Here is a 23,679-nt window from a genome sequence, read left to right on the forward strand (position 1 = left end):
TACTGATCCCGGCAAGCCTCCAGAAAGGAGTTTCATTCTTTTCCTCAAGACCTCAAACATCAAAAATCAAATGCAACAAATCCAGAATACACTACAAACTCCTAGGGTCCTAAGAGCTGGAGGAAACCTGGTTAGATAACTTTCTAATATAAAACCAGAACAAACAAAAAATCAGATTCTCCAAACCTTAGCTTTTAAGATTTTAGATGGAAATAGTCTGCAGGGAGGGAGAAACAGCTGAACCCTGTGGGAACTGCAGCACCTGCCGTTACACCGCTCCTGAAAAGTGCAGTTCTCCCATTTTCAAGCAGTATTTAGTAGGAAACGGGAAGTCAGAGAAACTAACTTTTGCATCTTACCATGGTAACCCCTGCAAGGATCCTTTCTCAGCAAAGAATGCTCTCCAGGGGAGTTTCCTCTTTTAAAGCTTCTTAGCCCTTCCCACTTGCTCCTCAGACTCCACCTCCCACCCAGAGAAAGGAGATAAAGGTTGCTAAAAGGAGAGCACTGTGCACCCCAGGAAGAACAGAACAGATTCCACACATCTACTGGCATTTGAAGAAACCATTCACCTTTTGCTGACACACTTTTCAAATCTGGACTTTAAGATTTAGGTTCTGGGCCCAGTGGCGTGACCTAGCGGCTAAAGTTCTCACCTTGAATGCACCAGTATCCCATATGGGCGCCGGTTCTAACCCCGGCAGCTCCACTTCCCATCCAGCTCCCTGCTTATGGCCTGGGAAAGCAGTCAAGGACAGCCCAAAGCCTTGGGACCCTGCACCCACATGGGAGACCTGGAAGAGTTTCTTGGCTCCTGGCTTCGGACTGGCACAGCACCGGCCACTGTGGTCACTTGTGATCTTCCCCTCTATCTTTCCAGCTCTCTGCATATCTGACTTTGTAATAAAAACAAATAAATCTTAAAAAAAAAAAAAGGAAGATTAAAAAAGATTTAGGTTCTACCTATCAACTGTTTCTTCTAGTTTCACAAAGGTTTAAAAACAATCCTATCTACCATTTCATCAAGGAGGTTGAGTCCAAATAACCTTTTCCTAAAGATTACAGTATTAAAATTTTCAGGAGGGCTGAGCCTATCAATAGTGCCTGTTTAGCATTCCTGCTTATGTCCCCCTTGAGAGGAGCACCTGAATGCCACCCAGGTAGGAGACTTGGCTGGCACTGCTCCTGGTTTTGGCCTTGAGCCTGGCCCAGCACCAGCTGTTGTACACATCTGGAGATGTGGAAGAAGGAATGCATGCATGCACACGCTCAATCACTTCCTCTGTCCCACCTTTCAAATAAGCAAAAAATAAATATTTTAATAAATAATAAAAAACCAGAATGGAAAAATCAAGATGTTATTTCAGATATTCTTTATACCTGTATTGTTTTGAGAAAATAACTTACAGTCTCAGATCTGGTATATAAAATAGGTGACACACCATCTCTCACACAGAGTCACTACAAAGTCTTAGGAAGCATTATCACGCATTAAATGGAATTGTTCTATCAGATAAAAATACTGGACAAGATGGGGCAAGTATACAACCTGAGACCCTATAGCCCACCATTAGAGTTCTCCCTCTCTAAACCCCATTCAGGCGTCTTCACTACAAATTCACTACTCCACAATCTGCCATTCATATCACTGTGGCCTATATCTGTTCATTCATAAAGTCATCATTTTCAGACAGTGATGACTGCCAAAAAACTAAATACATGGTTTGGCAGTATTTTTGTCTTAGTAAAGCCAATCTCTATTTGTAAACCATATGTTTAATAATTCATCCTATTGACTAAAGAGGGAAACATTCCAATTACACATTAAAAAAAGCTTCAGAAACACTGAAGACCAGGTTTCTACCTAACAGGACAATTTTTATCAGAATTTTTATTCTCAATGGTTAACACACCACTTGTGATACCTACATTCCTGATTAGGGTGCCTGCGTTTGAATCCCGGCTCTACATCTCCTAACGTACACCGTGAGAGGGAGCAAGTGATTGTGGTGGGTCCCTGCCACCCACCTGCGAAGCAAAGCTCCTGACTTCACCACCGTGGGTACTGAGGGAAGGCACTAAACCAACCTCTGTCAAGTAAATAAATTTCAGGGTCTATTTTTAGTATTTTCAACATTAAGCATAGATTAATATGTTTGTAATTTTTAAAATCTTTTCCCGAAAGCATTAAACTTTAAGCAAGAAATTCTAAGAATTTTTAATTAAACAAGGAAATTAGTGAAAAGACAGAACCCAATGTGCTAAGAATTGTAAGAGCTTAATAACTGTAAAGGATGCTAATGTGAAAGACTAGGACATATCCCAAATGCTAGCTATGGTTATTTTTTTTTTTTAATTTTTTTTTTATTATTTTTTATTGGAAAGGCGGATATACAGAGAGGAGAGACAGAGAGGAAGATCTTCCATCCGATGATTCACTCCCCAAGTGAGCCGCAACGGGCCGATACTATGCCGATCCGAAGCCAGGAGCCTCTTCTGGGTCTCCCACGCGGGTGCAGGGTCCCAAAGCTTTGGGCCGTCCTCAACTGCTTTCCCAGGCCACAGGCAGGGAGCTGGAAGGGAAGCGGGGCTGCCGGGATTAGAACCGGCGCCCATATGGGATCCCGGGCGTGCAAGGCGAGGACTTAACCACTTGCGCCACCGCGCCAGGCCCAAAGCTATGGTTATTTTTAATTAGTAGAATTAATGTTTTCATTTCTATACTTGCCATTATTCCATATTCACTATTATAAATGTCGACTACTTTTAAAGTTAATTATAACTATTTAAATTTTCTTTAAATATTACTTAATTTTAATGTAAGTGTTAAAGTACTATCAAAAACTATTATAGTATCTGTTATCCAGTTAATACTTTTTATCAAGGAGGAAATTTATTTTTCCATTAAGACAAAAAAGATTACAAATAGGCTTCAATTTTTTTTTTAATTTTACAGGCATTTCCAAGTCATACCATCTGTTCTAGTGAGTAAATTTAACCCTTTAAAATCCTAGCACAGCACAACTAGAGGACTGAAGTTTTATATATATATATATATATATATATATATATATATATACACACACACACAAACATACACACATACATGGCACAACAGGCTGATCCTCTGCCCGCCAGTGCTGGCATCCCAAATGGGCCTTGGTTCTAGTCTCAGCTGTTCTAGCTCCCTATTATGGCCTGGGAAAGCAGCAGAGGATAGCTCATGTCTTTGGGCCCCTGTACCCTGTTGGAAACCTGGAAGAAGTTCCTGGCTCCCAGCTTTAGACCAGCCCAGCTTTGGTGCTGCAGCCATCTGGAGAATAAATCAGGGGATGGAAGATTCTCTCTCTCTCTTTGCCTCTCCCCTCCTCTGTAACTCAGTAATTAATTTTCCAAGTAAAATAAATAAATCTTAAAAAGAAAAATATATCTTCTGGAGCTGAGTGGTTCAGAGGTCAATTCCTGTATTCCATCCTGGAGAGTCTGGGTTCTTCCTGCTAATGTGGGCTCTGTTGGGCAGCAGTGACTCTTCAAGCAAATAAATGGATTTCTGCTACCCAAGTGGGAGACCTGGATAGAGTACTTGGCTCCCAGTTTAGGCATTAGTGAGAGATCACTCTCTGCCAGTTTCTATCAAATAATTAAATTTTTAAAATACACTGAAAAACAGGGCCTGGCACAATGGTTCAGTTGGCTAATCCTCTCCCTTGAAAGCGCCAGAATCCCATTGGGCACTGGTTTCTGTCCTGGCTGCGTCATTTCCAATCCAGCTCCCTGTTGTAACTTGCAGGGTCCAAAACCTTGTGACCCTGCACCCACGAGGGAGACCTAGACAAAACTCCCGGCTCCTGGCTTCAGATTGGCTCAGCTCCAGCTATTGCAGCCATCTGGGAGTGAACCAGCAGATGGAAGATCTTTCTTTCTCTCCTCTTCTGTAAAAATCTGCCTTTCCAATTAAAAAAAAAAAAAACAACTAAAAAATAACTTTTTTCTTCCTCCTTTATTTATCTATTTGAAAAGTAGAATGAAAGAAAAGAAGTTCAGAAAGACAGGTTCACTCCCTAAATGTACACAATAGCCAGGCCAGGCCAGGCCAAAGCCAGGAGCCAGGAAAACTCCATCCATGTCTCCCACTTGGGTAGCAGGAACTCCAGTTCTCAAGGCACTATCTGCTGTGTCCTGGGTCCATCAGCAGGAAACTGGAATAGAAGCGAAGGCAGGACTTAATCCCAGGCACTCTAATACAGGATGAGGATATCCCAAGCTGTGGCTCAACTTACTGTGCCACAGTGCCCATCCCCCAAAATAAGCTAAAAAAAAATTTGCACTTAGTTAATTGCATTTCACTGCTCTCTTTTAATCCTATTTTTGATGATGCTATGTATTTCACTTTTCTAAGGCCTCCTGTTTCCAATCTCACCAGCCCAGTTTGGAGAGATTCTAGTAGTAAATTCTCCACTTACAGAGGAAAGGCCCCTGGCAATCACTTGTAGTGAGGACAGCAAGCTGCAAGGCTGACAGGTAGAAGAAGCTTAGGAAGCGAAAGGAATAGCTGTGACAGCGGAATTCATGCTAATGGAGAAGTTCACTCTTCCTCACCATATATTTCTCTTTCTGCTCTTTGCTCAATCCAGAATTTCTTTTCTTCCTGAGTTCAGCCACCTTTTCCTTATATCGCAGCTGCCTCTCAGTTGGTGCCTAAGAGGAAAAAGGCGAAAACTGAGAAGCCAGCCAGGCAACTCATGATAAAGCTTCAAAATGAAAGCACCAAATGTTAGGGGAAAAAAAAGGATAATGCTGGAAATCTTAAAACCACACTAACTAATGTGGTAATTTACAAATCCCAAATTATGTTTCATCATCACCTAAGTCACTACTCCTCACCACCAGCTACATGTGGATTTGGGAATGCAGATTTATTTAAAAAAATTTTTTTTTAAGATTTATTTGTTTTGAAAGTGTTACAGAGAGAGAAAGAGAAAGAGAAAAGAGACATCTTCCACAACAGCCAGGGCTGAGCCAGGCCAAAACCCGGAGCTTCTTCTGGATCTCGCAAGTTGGTAGCAAGGGCCCAATTGCTTGGATCATCTTCTGCTGCTTTTCTCAGGCCATTAGCAGGGAGCTGGATTAGAAATGGAACAGCTGGGACTTGAACTGGCACCTATAGGGGATACCAGCATTGCAGGCGTTGGCTTTACCTGCTAGGTCACAATGTCGGCCCCTTATTAAATCAAGGACGTAAGTCTCCATCAAAGCAACAGGAATTAAACAAAGATAATTACAACCCAATAAATACTTAACAACTCTTACTGTTTTCCAAGTTATTTTTATTGATCTGTCATAATAAAATAAACAAAAATAAACAAACTGGCTAAGAACAGAAGCCTAAATATAAAATGAAGAAAAGGTAGCTGTCATTTAGGGAAGATTTTTACCTGCCAACCACTGAAGACAGGTATTTTACATACAAAACAGCTGACTTCCTAGCCAGGTAAGCATTATTCACCTCTTTGTATTAACAAGGAAATAAAGTCGAGGCGAATCAGCAGACCTGCCAGAAAAACCAGCAAGGGTAACAGGAGCATTCAAATTCACATCTGTATCACTCCAAAGTCCAAATGCTTCCTTGTCCACTCATGACCTAACCACTAGATCAGACGTCTAGAACATTAGGTGATAAAAGCTAAGGCTAACATTACCATGGGAATGTATGAGAAGGGAATTCATTAATGGTGGCAGACGATCTGTAAGAAACCCTATAGTAGCTGAGGGCTGCCCAAGGTCTTCAAGGGTGAGTACTGTCTCTGCTTGGCACAGGTGTGAAGGGATAGGCAGGAAAAGAGCAACAGCAAGAGTTAAGACCCAAGGCATGGGGCAGAACAGGCAAGCAAGGGCAACCAAAGCAGAGTGGTAAGAGGCAGGAGCAGGATCAAGACAGAGCCAGTCAGGACACGGTCAGGAAATCAATGGGCGGGAAGGAAAAATGACAGTCAGCAAGTTGTCAAATGCTTAGGAAGTCACGGATGAAACGTGCCAGCAGGGTGGAGAGGTTTAAACGCAAATTGCAATGCATTAAAAAGGATGCAAACTGATGAAATGAAGCAGCAAGAGTCATCTTTCAATAATCAAAATGATATTTTGCTACTACTACTACTATTAGAGATAGGAAGACTTCCTTTTCACGAGGTAAGTGTTTGTCTTGTAAAGCAACACCATTCTGAGTTGACTGAATACCAGTAATTGAGACAGGAACAAGAGGCATGGTGTGGCTAAAGACACTGCAAGGGCGAAGAAGATCCCGATCTCCCACTGTGAATGGTTAGAGCTTTAATAAGGCCCATACCTGGTGCCTGGTTGCGTGCCTGTTGTTGTCATCTTGCCTGTGCGACAGCATCCTTTCTTCTATCTGTTTATCCCGGCTCTGCGCTCTCACCTGCAACCACCAACAACATCATTAATCCACCTGTTTCTAAGACTACATTTACTTAGAGCAGAAGGCACAAGAACAACCCCTTGAATCTGCAGTACATTTTCACTTTCAACGAGTCTTCACATTTATTACAAGCTTCACATTCTGCTTTCTCAGCCATTAGCTGAGAATTAGAAGTAATACGATCACAGCTAATTGGTGGTGAAGTCAGAATTTTAATTGTCTGATGATTCCAAAATTGGACTCTTTCCACTGTACAACAGATAAGAAATTGCAGAAAATCAAGAACACAGTTAAGAAGTGTCCAGAAAAAACAACAACAACAACAAAAAAAAAAACCCAACCATTGGGAAACCCTGGTTCAAGTCTATACAGAGTTAATTCTGTAGTTACATGATCATCTTGGACAAAGCACACTCTCAATAGTTTCATCATCTAAGAATTAAGGACTCATACAATTGCCTATTCAACTTCTCCATAAAATAAGAACACTAGTATGCCCCCCACAAACATCCTCCACCTCAAAATCTTCTCAATATTGATGAATAACACCACCACCTAAATAGATCAAAAACTAGAAAGTCATCCTGGACTTCTCTTTCTCATACCGAACTGTCAGCTGTCCCGCAGCGATGGACTTGGTGCACTGAGCGGATATTAACACACGTAGACTCTGACTGATGATGGAAAGCTGAAGTTTATTAGTGGCATCAGACTTTATACACTGAGAATCATATGGGATAAGGGAGGAGGTATTGAACTTATCAGCAAAACCCATCAAATGTTTCTATACTTTTGTTTGGAACTCTCTTTTGTCCAATCAGTTATACAAAAGGTATCCATTCAGTTATTCTCACACAAATCTTATCCAATCAACTGTAATCCTGTGCTCCCTGACCTTTCTAGGGTCACAATGTCCTCCTACACTGAACCAACAGTAAGCTGAGAAGCGTGCTTCCCTCCAAAACATATCCTGAATCCAACCTGCATTTAGAATCTCCACTGATATCACACCTACTGCCAGGTTGTTGGGGCATCCTTTGCCACATGGCAACCCTTGCTACTACAGTCCATCCTTCACATGCCAGCAAGCTGTCACTTTGCAAAGTTTCAAGAAACCATATCATGCCTCTGCTCAAGCTCTCCAAATGCTTCTTACTGCTCAGAGTAAAAGCATACTTCTGTGCCCAGGCCTCTAAGTTCTTCCTGATCTGAACGACTCCTTAATTCTCATTATGCTCCAGTTACATGAGCGGAGCTTGAGTCTCACAAACGCACCAGCTCATCCCCGCCACACAGCTGCTGTGCTTGCTCTTCTGCTTAGACTGTCTTCTCCCAGAACTAAGCAAAACTGCTTCTGGCCATCGCCCATGTATCAGGTCAAAGGCCAACTCCTTTGGTCTTCCTTGACCACTCCAGCCAGCTCTACCTCCTCAGATAGCTGGAAGAGCATCTAGCACATGCAGTCACAAAAACTCACATGACTCAGTCAAAACAACAACAACACTGCTGACTGCAAAGGTTTACTGGGGACCTCCAGAGTAATCCTCCATGTGTAGGTACTTTGAAAATTCTGCAGCTCTTCATAAATGTGAGTAAGTAGTCTAATCTTTCCATGTGAGATTCTAAAAGTAATAAACAGATGCCATCTTGGAGAAATTCTGCTCTTCCATTGCACAGGTGTCAGTAGTAAAGATGGACTGCATTGAGCCCAATTCCCTTGTGAAGCAGAGGGAACCAAAGAGGAAAAATTCACAACTGGAGTTTTCCTTTTTATACAATGTTCTTCCTCAGATTGACACTGCTGGCTACAGCACTCGGGACACTACTTGGGATGCTGCATCCATCCTGGAGGCCCCAGGTCCGGTCCTGTTCCTAAACCACCTGGGAGCTTCCTGCTACTGCACCTGAGGCAGTGGGCAATGGCTCAGGTACTTGGACTCCCAGCTTTAGCCTGGCCCAATCCTGGCCAATACAGGTATTGGGGAGTGAATCAGAAGGCAATTTCTGTCTATTTATTTAAAAGTCTTTCAAATCAAATGGAAATACATTTTCTTCAGAAACAGTTATGCCATAATAAGATTTTGATGTAAAACCAACCAGTTTCACATCACACTCAAGAAACTCAGCACAGCACAACCCTCAACCAACATCACAGTTGTTTCAAGCAAGTTCTCAAGGCCTGCCTTGCAAGCCTCTAATGCAAATGGGCAGAGCTGGTTCCTGTTTTGTAGCCGCAGACTAGTAAGACAATGGAAGCCCCACACAAAGAAGAAACTGCCTCGCTTACAAGAGATTTGGAATGAAGAAAAACAAGAGTCCTCAACCTTAAAACTCCATATACTCACTGAAAGTATACTACACTGCCGGGAGGCCTAACACCTAACAAAGCATTTACCCTTACAATTTAGCTTCAAGGAAGGGAACAAATTCCTGAATCAAAGAATTAATGCCCAGGGAACCATGTTTCTCTCAAACAACCCTGGCAGAGACACGAATAAGCCTACGGTGCTGGCTTCATCAGCAAGGGACCAACAAGCACCCAAAGAACTGTAAGTAGTTTGGATAACTTGTCTAGATATTCCTGAACAATCCATTTAATTAACATTTTCAACTTTCGCTTCCCCATAATTAGCTCTTCATCCTTGCTAGCAGCAACCCCTGGAAGCATGCAAAATACAGGACCTTGAGCTCTATGCCTAATGACATTACTCCTAAATCCCAAAGAATATTTCAGAACTACAGTTTTCAAGAATTTGAAAGAATCAGCCAAGAGTAGGTGTGTTAAGAATAACATTCTGCAGAAATGGAAAAAAATTTTTTTAAATGTAAAAGTAAAATGACTTCATATATTGAAGAGAACTTACTGTAGAGACATTGAAGTCATATATGTACACAAATTATTCCTTAGCAGAAGTGGTCCCTATCAATTTCTGAAGTCAATTCTCAATGGAAAACTTATTACGGCACTAGCAATTGATGTTCTAAATACTTTGTGGATAATCTCCTTGTTAATTTCTTTCAAAGCGGACTTAAGTCTTTAACTTGTTAGACTATCTTTTCAAAAAAGACAACTGTTCCTTATGTTCCCTGTGTCAGAATATAAAAACAAGGAACTTTCTCATTTTGTTCATCACTGTAATCACAAGTGTTTAGTAACATGCCTGGTAAGTGGTAAGAACTCCACAAGTAGGCGCTAAGAAGTGAGATTGAAAGTACCTTGCATTCGTCGGCTGAGAGGTTGTGATAGAGTGGGCATCCTGAGATGGAGAAATGTCTTTCGTGTTTTCCTGTAAGGTGTCCTGCAAAAAGAATGAAGATTTAAAAAATCTCAAGAAGATTTAAGCTAGAAAGTGTATTTTTATCCACAACAATCCTGTTTTACTATTTCATTTTACTTTTAATATTCATTTTATTTTTATTGTAAAGTTAGAAATACAGAGGAAGATCTTCCATCCACTGATTCACTCCCCAAGCGGTCGCAACAGCCAGAGCTGAGCCAATTCAAAGCCGGGATCCCAGAGTCTCTTCCAGGTCTCCCATGAGGGTGCAGGGCCTCAAGGATTTTGGGCTACCCTCTACTGCCCTCCCAGGCCACAAGCAGGGAGCTGGATGGGAAGTGGAGCTGCTGAGAATAGAACAAGGATTCATATAGGATCCTGGTACGTGCAAGGCGCGGACTTTAACCACTAGGCTACCACACTGGGTCCTATTATTTCATTTTAGCAACAGGTAGAAGTTATTTTAGAATTTTAAAAATGTATCAAGGCTGGGGGCCTGGCACGACAGCCTAGCGGCTAAAGTCCTCACCTTGAACGCCTTTAACTTGTTAGACTATCTGAACGCGCCAGGATCCCATATGGGCACCGGTTCATGTCCTGGTGGCCCCACTTTCCATCCAGCTCCCTGCTTGTGGCCTGGGAAAGCAATCGAGGATGGCCAAAAGCGTTGTGAACCTGCACCCATGTGGGAGACCTGGAGGAAGTTCCTGGCTCCTGGCTTCAGACTGGCACAGCTCCAGCCATTGTGGCCACTTGGGGAATGAACCATTGGACATTAGATCTTCCTCTCTTTCTCTTCTCCTCTCTGTATATCTGCCTTTCCAATAAAAATAAATAAATCTTTAAGAAAAAAATGTATCAAGGCTGGTATTGTGGCATAACAAGTAAAGCCTTTCTAGCTTCCTGCTAGTGACCCAGGAAAACTAGTGAAAACTGTTCCAAATGCTTGGGCCTTTACTCACCCACTTGGAAGACTGGGAAGAAGCTCTGGGTTCGGACTGGCCCAGCCCAGCTATTACGACTCTCTGGGTAGTGACAGTGAATGGAAGTCCTCTCTCTCACTATACTCCTTTCAAATGAATAAACAATGTTTCTATCTGAGAAGAAATCATTTGTGTGTGTTAAAGATTTATGTTACTTGAAAGACAGTTACAAAGAGAGATACCTTCTATCTGCTGGTTCACTTCCCAAATGGCTGCAAAGACTGAAACTAGGCCAAGCCAAAGCCAGCAGCTCCATTAAGCTTTTCTACATTGATTGGGCCCAAGTACTTGGAGCATTCTCCACTCCCTTCCCGAGCCCATTATCAGGCAGCTGGATCAGACGTGGAACAGCTGGACTCAACTCAGCACTCCTATGGGACAACAATACTGCAAGCAGTGGCTTAACCTACTGTCTCACAATATGGGCTACCAAATATTTTTATCTCATTTATATTTATCAAGTACTTAAAGCCCCAAGATCAAAAACTACTAGTTACAAAAAGCCAGAGTCTTCTATGTGCTCTTAAGTTTTACAGCCTCTTGAAATCTGTCTTCCTCATTCCCGTACCAGCCATAGCCATGCAATCACTAGCCTGCACTACCCTACGTTCTACTAGTGCTATTAAATATGACCCAAATGCCATTCCATGAATTACCTGTAGATAACTGGTCTTTTGTTCTTGTTGGTTTGTTTGCTTTTCTTAGGAAAAAACAATTATCCTCTGGGAAAAGTTCCCAATAGACTGAATGTTCATTATGATTCCTCAGAAGTAGATCCACCATTATGGATCAAGAAACAGAAATGCCTTTATTCAAATGAGCACTTCATTTTTGCTCTGACCATGTGACCCTCATGAAGGGGCCAAGAAACGAGATCACTACAGGTGGTAAAGTTATTTCTGGAAGACCCAAACTCCAGAGGGAGTTACAAGGCAGGGCACACCAACCTAGAGAGTTACAGCCTGGGGTAGGACACTTCATGTTGAAATTGTAGCTTTCATGGAAGCGACGGCGCTTGGGGCGATGAGAGAGGTCGCTCCCGGAGTCCTTCAGGGACATGTCCTTGGCAATGCTCTCGTCATGGGACACATTGGGGCTGGAGATGTCTATGTCAGACTCAGAGGAAGGTGCATTTCCAGTTGGAGTTCGAGGTGGTGATTCATCATGATCAGCTGTGTTTTTGGTTTCTAAAGCAAAAGCAACGAAAAGAACTTGTAAATAGGACTCGTTTGTAACACATTCATTTATTATTAAGAAGACTTTATGGACTTACTAGGTTTATTTTCTGTGGCTTAACCGGTACAATTTTAACTACTTATGTGACAATGCTAACGGAAAATGAAGAGACTCTAACACCATTTTTTTTTTTTGGTACAACCTAAAATTATGAATGGGCCCAGCGCAATGGCTCAGTGGGTAAATCCTTGCCTTGCATACACCGGGATCCCATATGGGCACTGGTTCAAGTCCCATCTGCTCCAGTTCCCATCCAGTTCCCTGTTTAAGGCCTGGGACAGCACTGGAGGATGGCCCAAAACCTTGAGAAAGTAGCACAGGACTGCCCAAGCACTTGCACCCTACACCCCATGTGGGAGACCTAGAAGAAGCTCCTGGTCCTGACTTCAGACCAGCCCAGTTCTCACTGTTGTGGCCATTTGGGGAATGAACCAGCAGACACAAGACCTTTCTCTCTCTCCCCCTCTACTGTTCAGGAAAGCAACTCATTTTTAAAAATTATATATATTCTTATTGGAAAGGCAGATTTACAGAGAGGGGGAGAGACAGAAAGATCTTTCAAAGCTCATTCACTCCAAGTCCCCAGGTGGCTGCAATGGCTAAAGCTGAGCTAATCCAAAGCCAGGAGCCAGGAGCTTCTTTTGGGTCTTCCACATGGGTGCAGGGTCCCAAAACTTTGGGCCATCCTCTACTGCTTTCCCAGGCCACGAGAAGGGAGCTGGATGGGAAGTGTTGCAGTTGGGACACAAAATGGTGCTAGTATAGAATCTTGGTGCATGCAAGGCAAGAATTTAGCCACTAGGCTAATTGCGTGGGGCCCCCTAAATAAATCTTTAAAAATTATGAATAAAATTAAATTTGGGGCTTACCCAATCGTTTTTACTTTGCTAATTATGGGTAATTAAAACTGAATGGAATGAAAATTTTAAAACAGGATCATCCAGGAGATATTACTGGATAGACCATTACAAAAGTGATTCTGAATGACACTGAACAGGCTTGCTCAGAGTGTGCAAATGGATGCACGCTCCTGAGTTAGCTTGTTGGGAGTTTAATAATGTTGATCTTGAAATTCCAGGCTCTAAAACAGGCACTGTAAACCAAATGCCCACAAGGTCAAACAGAGATTACTCAGTGAAAGGGGGAACAACTACTCAACTCTAGCCAATTATTAGTGTGAGGACATGGTCACCCTATGTTCCCAAATCTGTTTAAAAAATTAGACTACTAAATTAATTAATGAATTAACTAAATATTAGTCCAGGCTTCTTCAGAAAATCTTTTGATTTCAAATAATGGCAACTGGGCCCGGCGCGGTGGCGCAAGTGGTTAAGTCCTCGCCTTGCAACCCCGGGATCCCATATGGGCGCCGGTTCTAATCCCGGCAGCCCCGCTTCCCTTCCAGCTCCCTGCTTGTGGCCTGGGAAAGCAGTGGAGGACGGCCCAAAGCTTTGGGAACCTGCACCCGTGCGGGAGACCCGGAAGAGGCTCCTGGCTTCGGATCGGCATAGTATCGGCCCGTTGCGCTCACTTGGGGAGTGAATCATCGGACGGAAGATCTTCCTCTCTCTCTCTCCTCTCTCTGTACATCCGCCTTTCCAATGAAAAAATAATAAAAATAAATCTTAAAAAAAAAAAAAAAAAAAAAAAAAAAAAAAAAATGGCAACTAACCAAAAAAAAAATAAATAAATAAACACTCTGCAAGCAAACCAACCATGTCTGCATGCTAAACTCATGGAGGCTTCTGATTTGGGCTAATGAACCACATAATCTCAATAATCTACTATTCCCTGTTTACTAAAGGCCAATTTCATTCAGAAATTTAGACACATGGGATGAAAAGCCTGCTGCAAGAAAATCTGGTTCAAACCTTCTTTATCTGTGATAGAGGGTCCTAGTCCCTTTTCTCTTGTACAAATCCAACCTAACATCCTCTAGCTACTGTGGACCTCAAAAAATACCCTAGTACCATGCTGTCCTCAGGACACATAGGAAAGGAGCCAAACGGCATTAATTTCGCTGAATTTTGCCAATTAGTACGCAAGCCCTGCTTCCGAGAAAGCTGAGCAGATCCTCTCTAATGGGCCCAGGCCCCACCAAACTCACTCACCTCTATCTGAAAAATCAACCACTTGCTCTGTTTCTGAGCCAGAGGACCGCGTCTGCCGAAGGGGGTATTTTTTCGGAGTCACTGGGGTGGGCTGCTGCTGACTTCGCGTCACTCTTCTGGTGGAATAAGCAGGCTCCTCAGGGCCGAAAGACGGCAAATTTCGAACAGGGCTGGAATCTAATCCCCATTTTAAGTGATAATAAAATAAAGAAAAATAAAGTCCGCTTTAATTAGTATCCATATGATTAGGACATAGCTCCTCTTCCTCTTGATATTTAACAAATATTTTAAAAGAAATATGTGTATATATATATATATATATTTTTGGCACAGTAGCCAGATTTTATTACTAAGCACAGGAGCCTAGTCCTGGTATAGATGTACAATAAGGCACAGCATTAAGTTTAGGTTCTTAAGACTGAACTTCACTAAATTTCACTCTTATCATACAAACTAAGTATGGCAAGCTAAACGCTGCAAATCTGTTTCCTGACCTACAAAAAAAGGAAAATGCTAGTAGCACATTCCTTCCAGTCTGTGGTGAGAATAAGTAAGACAAAGTGTGGAAAGCAGTTAACCATAATCCCTGGAACACAGAAAGTGTTTCATCACTAATAAGCTATACCTTCTCTTTCTTCCCTTAGTCTGACCTACTGAAAGGCAAATATTCTATTACTACATATGCAGCACAATGTATAACAGAAGCATTTCCTTTAACAGAAGTATTTCCTCTCTTTAGGGTCCTTTTTCCTGATTACCCTCTCTTATTTTAGTAGTTTATTTTTATGCAAAATGCTAACAGACTCACAAAGATAAGGACTTCTTTAACTACTTCTGGAGAGGAAAACCTGTTTTAAGGCAGCTCGCTTGTATCTTTGCACCTCATGACACATAAAAGAAATTCAAAGGTACAATTTAATAGCTTACGATTTTCTTCCTTTATTTAGTTATTTGCAAGTAGAGTGTCAGAGAGAGAGGGAGAGAAAGATGAGGTAATTCCCATCTGCTGTTTACTTCCGAGATAACCCCAGAGCCAGTGCTGGGTCAGGCCAGCAGTCAGAAGCCAGGAACTCCATTCCCATCTCCCACATGGGCAGCAGGGGGTCCAAATTACTTGACCATCTCTTGCTGCTTTCCCAGATGCATTAATAGGACGCTGTATGGGAAACAGAGTAGCTGGGACTTGAACCAGAACTCGGATATCAGAGGTAAGCACTGTACATTAAGCTGCCATTTATAGACCCGGTCCAAGTCCTGGCACCTCCACTTCTGACCTCCTTTTCTGCTAATGCTCCTACGAGGTTGCAGGTGATGACTGCTTAAGTATCTGGGATCCTGCAGACCACGTGAGACCAAGTGGAGTTCCAGGTTCCTGGCTGCAGCATAACCCAGCATCGGCTAGAGAGGGCACTGGGGAACGAACCAGTGGATCTAAAATCCTCGTGTTTTTCCCCCTGCCTTTCAATAACTAAGTGTAAAACCAAACAAACAAAAAAATCTTCTAAGATACTGTCAATCTTACACATCTGAAAAGACAAACAAAAAACTTTCCTGAAAATCTCAAGGTTTCCTCACCAGGGAAGGTCAAAGGCACCCTCCAAACCTAGCCCAGAGGGCTAAAGGAACTCTCAAACCACCTTCACACTGAGATTCTTGAGTTGTCACTACCAAAGCAAAATTTCTGGTGTTTATACACTAGTATTAGGCTGTAACTATATCTATCAAACGTGTCTTGAACTATATTGCATAATGAAGCACAATTTTAGAAGTAGCAGGTCTTGGGGCTAGCGTGGTGGCTCCACAGGTTAATCCTCCCCTCCTGCAGCACCAGCATCCTATATGGGCAGCAGTTCATGTCCCAGCTACTTCACTTCCCATTCAGCTCCTTGCTTATGGCCTGAGAAAGCAGCAGAGGATGGCTGAAGTCCTTGGTCCTCTGAACCCACTTAGGAGACCTGGAAGAAGCTCTGGCTCCTGGTTTCCGACAGGCTCAGCTCCAGTTACTGTAGCCATTTAGGAAGTAGCCCAGGAAATAGAATCTCTGTCTCTCCTCTCTGTAAATCTTTCAAGTAAAAATAAATAAATCTTTTTCTGCCTAAAATATCTTAACATTGAAGTAAAAGGTAACATTCTCATTTTATTGATGGGAATATCATTGTCTAAAAAAGAAATAAGGACAATGCTGTGACCCAGCAAGTTTAACTGCTGCCTGCAACACTCAATATGAGTGCTGGTCAGAGTCCCAGCTGCTCCACTTCAGATCCAGCTCCTTGCTAATGGCCTGGGAAAGCAGTGGAAGATGGCCCAAATATGTGGACTGCTCCCACCCAAGTGGGAGATCTGATGGGAGTTGCCTCTTGGCTTCCAGTCATTTGGGGAGTGAGGCACATGGAAAATCTCTCAAATAAATACATCTTCATTTAAAAAAAAAACCCTCAGAAAAAGCAATCAAACGACACATCCGCATCTCACACAGCAGCCACTATTCCTTTGCATAGAGCGCAGAGCACCCCCCGCAGAGCTGCCACTGCCGCATCTGTCAGGAGCCAGCACAACACCCTGAGCAGCCAGCTGTGAGGAGGGGGCACAAGAACGAAAACAGTTACCTTGAGAACTCTGGCTCAGCCTGGCTGAGGAGCGGGTGACTCGGGCAGATCGTCGGGACGTGCCATCGCTCTCTGAACTATCTGTGTGCTCAAGATCTGTAGAAAAATCGGAATCTTCGGTTCCATCTGAACTACTGCCTGCATTCCTCTGTAACACCACAGATCCAGACATTAGCACTGAAGCATTTACTCTACAGTGTAGAGTATCAACACTGGAAAGAAAACGAACCGTGAAGCTGGAGACACCCAGTTCCAACCTGAGGAAGGATCCCACAGCATCTCCCCACCCAGCACACAGCCCCGGCCACCTTCCTTTAGGAAACTTCAACGAACAACCCACAAGCCAAGCATTTTTGTCCCCGAAGTAGACAGGACCCTTTGCCGTTATCATCTTGACCAAATCCCTCTGGAGAGTGAAAGTATCCGACTGGAAGTGAAAGTATCCCACTTGACAGTATGTATCTGGTTGACACACCCACACTCTCTAAATCCCAGTTAGAGTGGAAAAAAAGTGACACTTGGCTCCACTGAACTTTATTTTTTTTTTAAAGATTTATTTGTTTTTTTTATTACAAAATCAGATATACACAGAGGAAGATCTTCTGTCCGATGATTCACTCCCCAAGTGACCCCAATGGCTGGAGCGGAACTGATCCGAAGCCAGGAGCCAGGAGCCTCCTCCAGGTCTCCCCCCTACGCGCAGCAGAGCGGCAGGCATCCTCCACCCTATTGGCAAAGGAGGAGCTAACTTGCTCACAATCCCTCAGAATGCAGGACAGCCTCTGAGCCAGAGGTTCTACTCATCCCATTTCTGTTTCATTTAGGCATGACTCACTTATTTTCTTTTTTCTTTCTTCTTCTTTTTTTTTTTTTTTAAGATTTACTTATTTTTATTGGATAGGCGAATATACAGAGAGGAGGAGAGATAGAGAGGAAGATCTTCCATCCGATGGTTCACTCCCCAAGCAACTGCAACAGCTGCAGTTGAGCCAATCTGAAGCCAGGAGCCAGGAGCTCTTCTGGATCTCCCACACGGGTGCAGGGTCCCAAGGCTTTGGGCCATCCTCTACTGCTTTCCCAGGCCACAAGCAGGGAGCTGGATGGAAAGTGGCGCTGCCGGGATTAGAACTGGCGCCCATATGGGATCCCGGTGTGTTCAAGGTGAGGACTTTAGCCGCTAGGCCACGTTGCCGGTACCCCCACTGAACTTTTTCATAGCTTTTGCTCAAAATCTCCATGAGTAACTATTACATTAAAACAAACAATAACAACAAAAGGTACTACTTACAGATACTATGGCCTTTACCATTCTGGTCTCAAAACCATTCAAAAGAAAGACATTAAAAAATCATTTTTTCGGGCCCGGCATGGTAGCATAGCAGTTAAGGTCCTTGCCTTGAATGTGCCAGGATTCCATATGGGCACTGGTTCTAGTCCCGGTGGCCCTGCTTCCATCCCTGCTTCTGGCCTGGGAAAGTAGTTTAGGATGGCCCAAAACCTTGGGACCCTGCACCCACATCGGAGACCTTGAAGAGTTCCTGGCTCCTGGCTTTGGATTGGCTCAGCTCCAGCTGTTGCAGTCACTTGAGGTGTGAGTCATCAGACGGAAGATCTTCCTCTCTGTCTCGTCTCCTCTCTGAACATCTGCCTTTCCAACAAAAATAAAATAAATCTTAAAAAAAACAAATCATTTTTTCAGGCCCAGCACGGTGGCCTAGCGGCTAAAGTCCTCCCTTTGAACGCGCCAGTATCCCTTATGGGCACCGGTTCCTATTCTAGCAGCTCCACTTCCCATCCAGCTCCCTGCTTGTGGCCTGGGAAAGCAGTCGAGGAGGGCTCAAAGTCTTGGGACCTTGCCCCCACGTGGAAATCCCTGAGGAAGTTCCTGGCTCCTAGCTTTGGATCGGCACAGTACCGGCCATTGTGGTCACTTGGGGAGTGAATCATCGGACAGAAGATCTTCCTCTCCGTCTCTTCTCCTCCTCTGTATATCTGGCTTTGTAATAAAAATAAATAAATCTTAAAAAAGAAAAATCCTTTTTTCTCCTGCCATCTATCCTTGCAGTGCTCCACACAGAATGCCAGCAGTGCTAAAGTGCGGGAGAAGCATCTTGCTCCTATGTACATGAAGTATTCAAAAACATGTGTCAAAAAAAAAAAAGTATCTTTTCAATTAAGTTATTTACTCAGTTTATCAGCCTCTTGGGGAATGATTAATCAACAAAAATGTACCCACAGAACAGTAACAGTATACTCTTTAGTATGCCAGAAAGGAAAGAGTAATTGTTAAAATATATGTATACATACAAAGTTTCATTCTAGAAGTCTTAATTCTTTAACCACAACCTCTTGGGCCAGGTTGTTTGGAATGCTTCATTTGTTAAGATCCGGGCTGACGTATTTACCAGCACCCCTTCTGAGTGCGCTGAGTTGAGATCCTGTTCTGCTCACATTCCGGGTTCCTGTTCCCACCACCTGGGGGGCGGGGGAAGCAGCTATGGCACCCAGGGGCTGGGAGGCCTGTTATGAGGGCTTCCCACCCCATTAGGGCTTGCAGCATTTGCCATGTAAACAGCATATGAGAGCTTTCATGGTCTTTGCCTCTCATTTACATGGTTTTTCTAAACATTTATTTATATTGGAAAGACAGATTTACAGAAAGGAGGAGAGAGAGAAAGCTCTTCTGTTGGCTCACTCCCATACAGCAGGAGCTAAACTGATCAGAAGCCAGGAGCCAGGAACTTCTTCCAGATCTCCTGTGCGGCTACTGGGTCCTAAGACTTTGGGCCGTCCTCAACTATTTTCCCAGGTCACAGGCAGGGAGCTGGATGAGAAGTGGAGTTGCCGGCACATGAACTGGCATCCATAAGGGATCCCGGTGTGTGCAAGACAAGAATTTACCTACTGAGCCATCACACCGTGCCCTAAACTGGAGAGACTCTTTATAGAGTTTATGAAAGAGAATACTTTGCATATAACTTGTAAATAATACCTCTAGTAAGTCGCATTAATATTTCTATAATGAAATATATAGTCATCCTGAAAGAGATGTACAGAGACCCTGAGAAGCCTCCGGGTATTCAGGACACTTAGGACAGGTTTGGTACCAAACGAACTATTGAGAAGCATCCCTGTGTGAGGGAACTGCAGAAGAGACCCGGAGGCCACCTGTACAGCACCACTAACCTGTGGCTGGTGAGCCTCAACATCATCGCCCTCCAACCCCGCAGATCCTAGGGGACATTACAAGAGTAGATATTTGGGGTCAGCGCCATCAGAGGCATGGCTTGGTTCCTGCCTGCTCAAATACCCATTCAGCTCTCTGTTAATGGCCTAGGAGAGCAGTGGAGGATGGCCACGCCACCCTCCGGGGCCCTTTTACCCAGGTGGAAAACCTGGATGAGGCTCCTGGTTCCGGGCCAGCCTAGTTCCAGCCATTGTGGCCATCTGGAGTGACCCAGTGGGTGGAAGATCTGTCTCCCTCTCTGAAACTCTTTCAAGTAAAAAACAAAAAAAGAAAAGTAAATATTTAACATGGATGGCCTCTGGAAACAGAAAGACTTCTTAAGACACCAGCAAGAATATCATCTATCTTTCCAAAGACTGCAAGGGTAATCTTGTCTAAAAATGAATGAGGGTTCTGCAAGAGTTAAGACTCAGCGCTTCTCTCTGACCTTATCAATCAACTGCCCCCTCACTTCCCTCCATGACATGTTGCACCTTTAAGCAGAAAACTTATAGATCTTTCTTATGTTTTCCTCATCCGTGAGTAACACCCTTAAGCCCAACCAACTGTGGACTGTTCAGCAACAGTAAATGATCAATGGTTGAACTGCACTGTTTTTCCCGAAGTCCTGGCCCTACTATAGCCCCTTAAGGCTTCCGGGTGCTTCGGTGCGGAAAAAAGGAGGAGAGCAATCAGGGGCAAGAGGATGTTCCTCAGAGACCTCACAATTCTACAAAGTACCAAATTTTCGAAGGGCATTTTCAAGGCCGGCAGAAAGCAGGAGGTGTGCAGAGAGTGGCTTAAGCCGCCAGCAGCCTGGGCGGCAGCCACAGGGTGCAGGAGCCGTTCCCCCTCCGCTTTGTAAAGCCCCCACCAGGAAGGGACCGAGATCCAAAGCCCCCGCCTCCTGGCCTATCAACAGCCTCGGCCTGAAGGGCGGGGACTCGCGGCACCCAATCGACGTGCTGATAAGCCGCGCCCCCGCGGGACAGACTGCAACGCTCGGCCAATGAGGAGCAGAGGGATCGTTCGCTACAGCCAATGGGAGATGACAAGGGCTAGACCCGGACACCACCCCCGCATGCGGGGAGGTGACCGTTGGGCCCAAATAGGCGGTGTCATCAGCCAATCAATAAGCGCCGAGACGTTTCGGGGACCAATGAGCAGGAAGAACGCCTCCGGTCCAGGCAAGTAGAGGGCGGGAATAGCAGCGAGCATAGGCCGAGGCCAGGCTCGGGCCCACATTTTTCTGTTGCGTCTGGACACAGGAAAGCAGTGGATGAGTTACGTTCGGGGGAGCGGGAAACGGCAGCTTGGCTGCTGTGAGGCATAGCCAACAGCGTCACACCGCACCCTCGACTGTCTTTACCCGCCATCCCTCCTCTCCCGTTCCTCACCTTCCTGCGCGGCATTGCCGGCGGCTGCGGCCCGACGGTTCCGACTCGGGCAACAGCAGCACCAGCAGGAACGGTGGCTCCGGCGGGCTCCGTGGCGGCCTCTTGTAACAGTCCCCAATCCTGCGGACGATCCAAAGTGCCTCCTGCCTACAGCGTCTAGAGCCTTCTGCGCAGGCGCCGCGGGCTGAAGCGCTTTTTCCTCCACTTCCGGCTGGGGCTCGCGTCATTTGACGTCACGGGCCAGAGAGGGCACTGGGAGATTCACTCCTTTTCGGTGAGGCTAGCAGGCGCCATATTGGGGTTGGGCAGAAAGAGGCATTGGTAGTGGAAACTGCGACCAGCCAGTTTTAGTTAGGTGAGTTGCACCCTTTGTGGGCATGGATAGCCATTCTTGTTTGGGGCAGAAGCCTGACAGTTGGAGTTAACGGTTCTCATCTTTGTATCGGGCAAAATTCCCCTGGCTGGTCATTTTACTTTCTAGAGTCGCGCCGAGGAACCCCCGGAATCCATCAGGTTGCTGAGATTTAACTCCTTCGTTGCTCATTTAGGCAACGAAGTTTCCGTCTATCATCTAAAATTCAAAATCGGGAAGGAATATTTTCAACAAGAAACATCTCTGCAGGGTCCGTTTTGTGTCTCAGAGACGGTAAACAGGGAAGATAGGAATGCATGGCGTCCGTCAACAGGAAGTTTCCTGTCTGGTAGAGGAGACGTTGTCCTTGCCCTTAGCAGCTAGTAAGTTAGTCGTGGCAGGCGTGAAGAACATTCTTGTGAAACTGCAGTTCTGGAGAATGACCAGTTTAGCTGGTGAGCGTCCACCTCCTTCCCCTGGTCGTTGGAGTTTGGGAACCATGGGTGAAAAAGAGGCATGTTGATACGGGAGTGCTGGGCAAAAGTCAGAGAAACTTTGAACCCTATTTAGCCCAAATAACCTGTGGTTATTTTACGTGAGCCAAAATGTGGGGGTGGGGGAAGGGGTGGAGTTATGTTTTGGTGAAACTGAAGCCCTAAAAAGGAAGGGATATTTAAATACCAAAGGAAGAGTCTGGGAGGAAATTGATGCAGGGCAGTAGAGATCCTTCAGAAAAGGCTGGTAGATGGAGACATCTCTAGAAGCTTGACCAAGAGTGACTTGGGGCGGGGGATGGGAAATTCAGGCCACCTCAGTCCCTAAGTTAGGATCCTGAACCCCAACATCAACCTGAGACCAGCTAAGATGGAGATTCCCCCAGGAGTAAACAAAAGAACAAAGCAGCAGGCAATGAACAAATGTGCTGTTAAACAGAGCACTTGTAAGCCTTAAAGTTCTGGACTGACTGGCCTCCTCCCAGGTATGAGGACCAATGTTGACACAGGCAACTTTTTAGTGTTTATTGTTAAGCTTTCAGTGCTTAGTAGACATATCTGAATAGAATCTACTTATGGTGAACTGCGCACATAAGAACTTACTTGCAGCTGGGTCATGTTTCTTCCTTTGTGACTTATCACCATTTCATTTCACACTATTACCTGTTAGTTTCTAAGGTCACTCTTGAATATTCTGATTCCCAGCAGTGGCAAAGAGGACCTCTTATGTTAATGTACTCTTGTGCCATCCATATTACACTGCCCAGCCCATGGTCCACCCACAGAAACGTGTCATAATCAGAATGCCATCCCAGTTTATAGTCTGAATTGAGGTATCCTTCCTAGAAATCAGTGTTTTAGAATAACCCGTCATACTGACTTAATTGTTTAGCGCACAGATATCAGCAGTACAGCTCCTGTACGTTAGCTACTTCACCTCTTGCAGTGAATTCCCTAGAATCTCTTAACGCTTCGGGTGGCAACAAAGAGTTCATGAAAATAACAGTAAAAAGCTTTATTTATTTAACAAATAGAACAACAGAGAGAAAGAATCTTATGTCTTCTGTCCCTCTCCCAACATGGGAGCAATAACCATTTCTGGCCCAAGCAGGAGCCAGGACTCAGGAACTCCATCCATCTCCCACATTGGTATCAGAATCCCAAGTGCCTGCCCTTATTGCCTTCCTAGGCACATTACTAGGGAGCTGAATGGGAAATGGAGCAGCCAAGATTCCTTCCAGCACTCTGATATGGCATGCCTGTGTTGTAGATGGAAGGTTAACCCACAAAACCAGCTTTAGCTACATCAGCCCAAGAGTTCATTATTTCTTTGCGTGGTTGTTCTTGCCCTTGGAAAGTATATGCTCTGATGAAAGATGAAAGCCTAACACTAATAAGAAAAAGAGAAAACATAAGGGGCTTGTATGGTACAGTGGGTTGAGCTGCCACCTGAGACTCAGTCATTTTATATGAACACTGGTTTGAATCTTCATATGAGTTCACCAAGTCCCCGATAAAATTCTGAGCTCCTACCTTTGACCTGAACCAGTCCTGGCCATTGTA

At 44.4% G+C, this 23,679-nt stretch overlaps 1 protein-coding gene across 11 annotated transcripts in view; it reads right to left on the reverse strand.

Annotated features, from left to right (window-relative positions):
• Nucleotides 1-21,510, reverse strand: part of KAT7 (lysine acetyltransferase 7) — a 33,545-nt gene extending 12,035 nt beyond the window's left edge. Inside the window, exons 1-7 of one of the 11 annotated variants that reach the window (XM_041001767.1) lie at nt 21,271-21,510; nt 16,648-16,859; nt 14,042-14,218; nt 11,642-11,881; nt 9,650-9,732; nt 6,344-6,433; nt 4,600-4,698 (exon numbers count right to left, since the gene is read on the reverse strand). In XM_041001767.1, coding sequence (XP_040857701.1) covers nt 4,600-4,698; nt 6,344-6,433; nt 9,650-9,732; nt 11,642-11,881; nt 14,042-14,218; nt 16,648-16,859; nt 21,271-21,497 — 1,128 coding nt within the window. In that variant the 5' untranslated portion in view covers nt 21,498-21,510. The remainder of the gene's footprint in view (nt 1-4,599; nt 4,699-6,343; nt 6,434-9,649; nt 9,733-11,641; nt 11,882-14,041; nt 14,219-16,647; nt 16,860-21,270) is intronic. The other 10 variants (XM_041001770.1, XM_041001778.1, XM_041001769.1 and 7 more) reach the window with 10 other exon arrangements.
• Nucleotides 21,511-23,679: the final 2,169 nt, after the last annotated feature.

The sequence above is a fragment of the Ochotona curzoniae genome, unplaced genomic scaffold (assembly GCF_017591425.1).
Source record: "Ochotona curzoniae isolate NIBS_2020 unplaced genomic scaffold, NIBS_Ocur_1.0 scaffold_2453, whole genome shotgun sequence".
NCBI lineage: Eukaryota > Metazoa > Chordata > Mammalia > Lagomorpha > Ochotonidae > Ochotona > Ochotona curzoniae.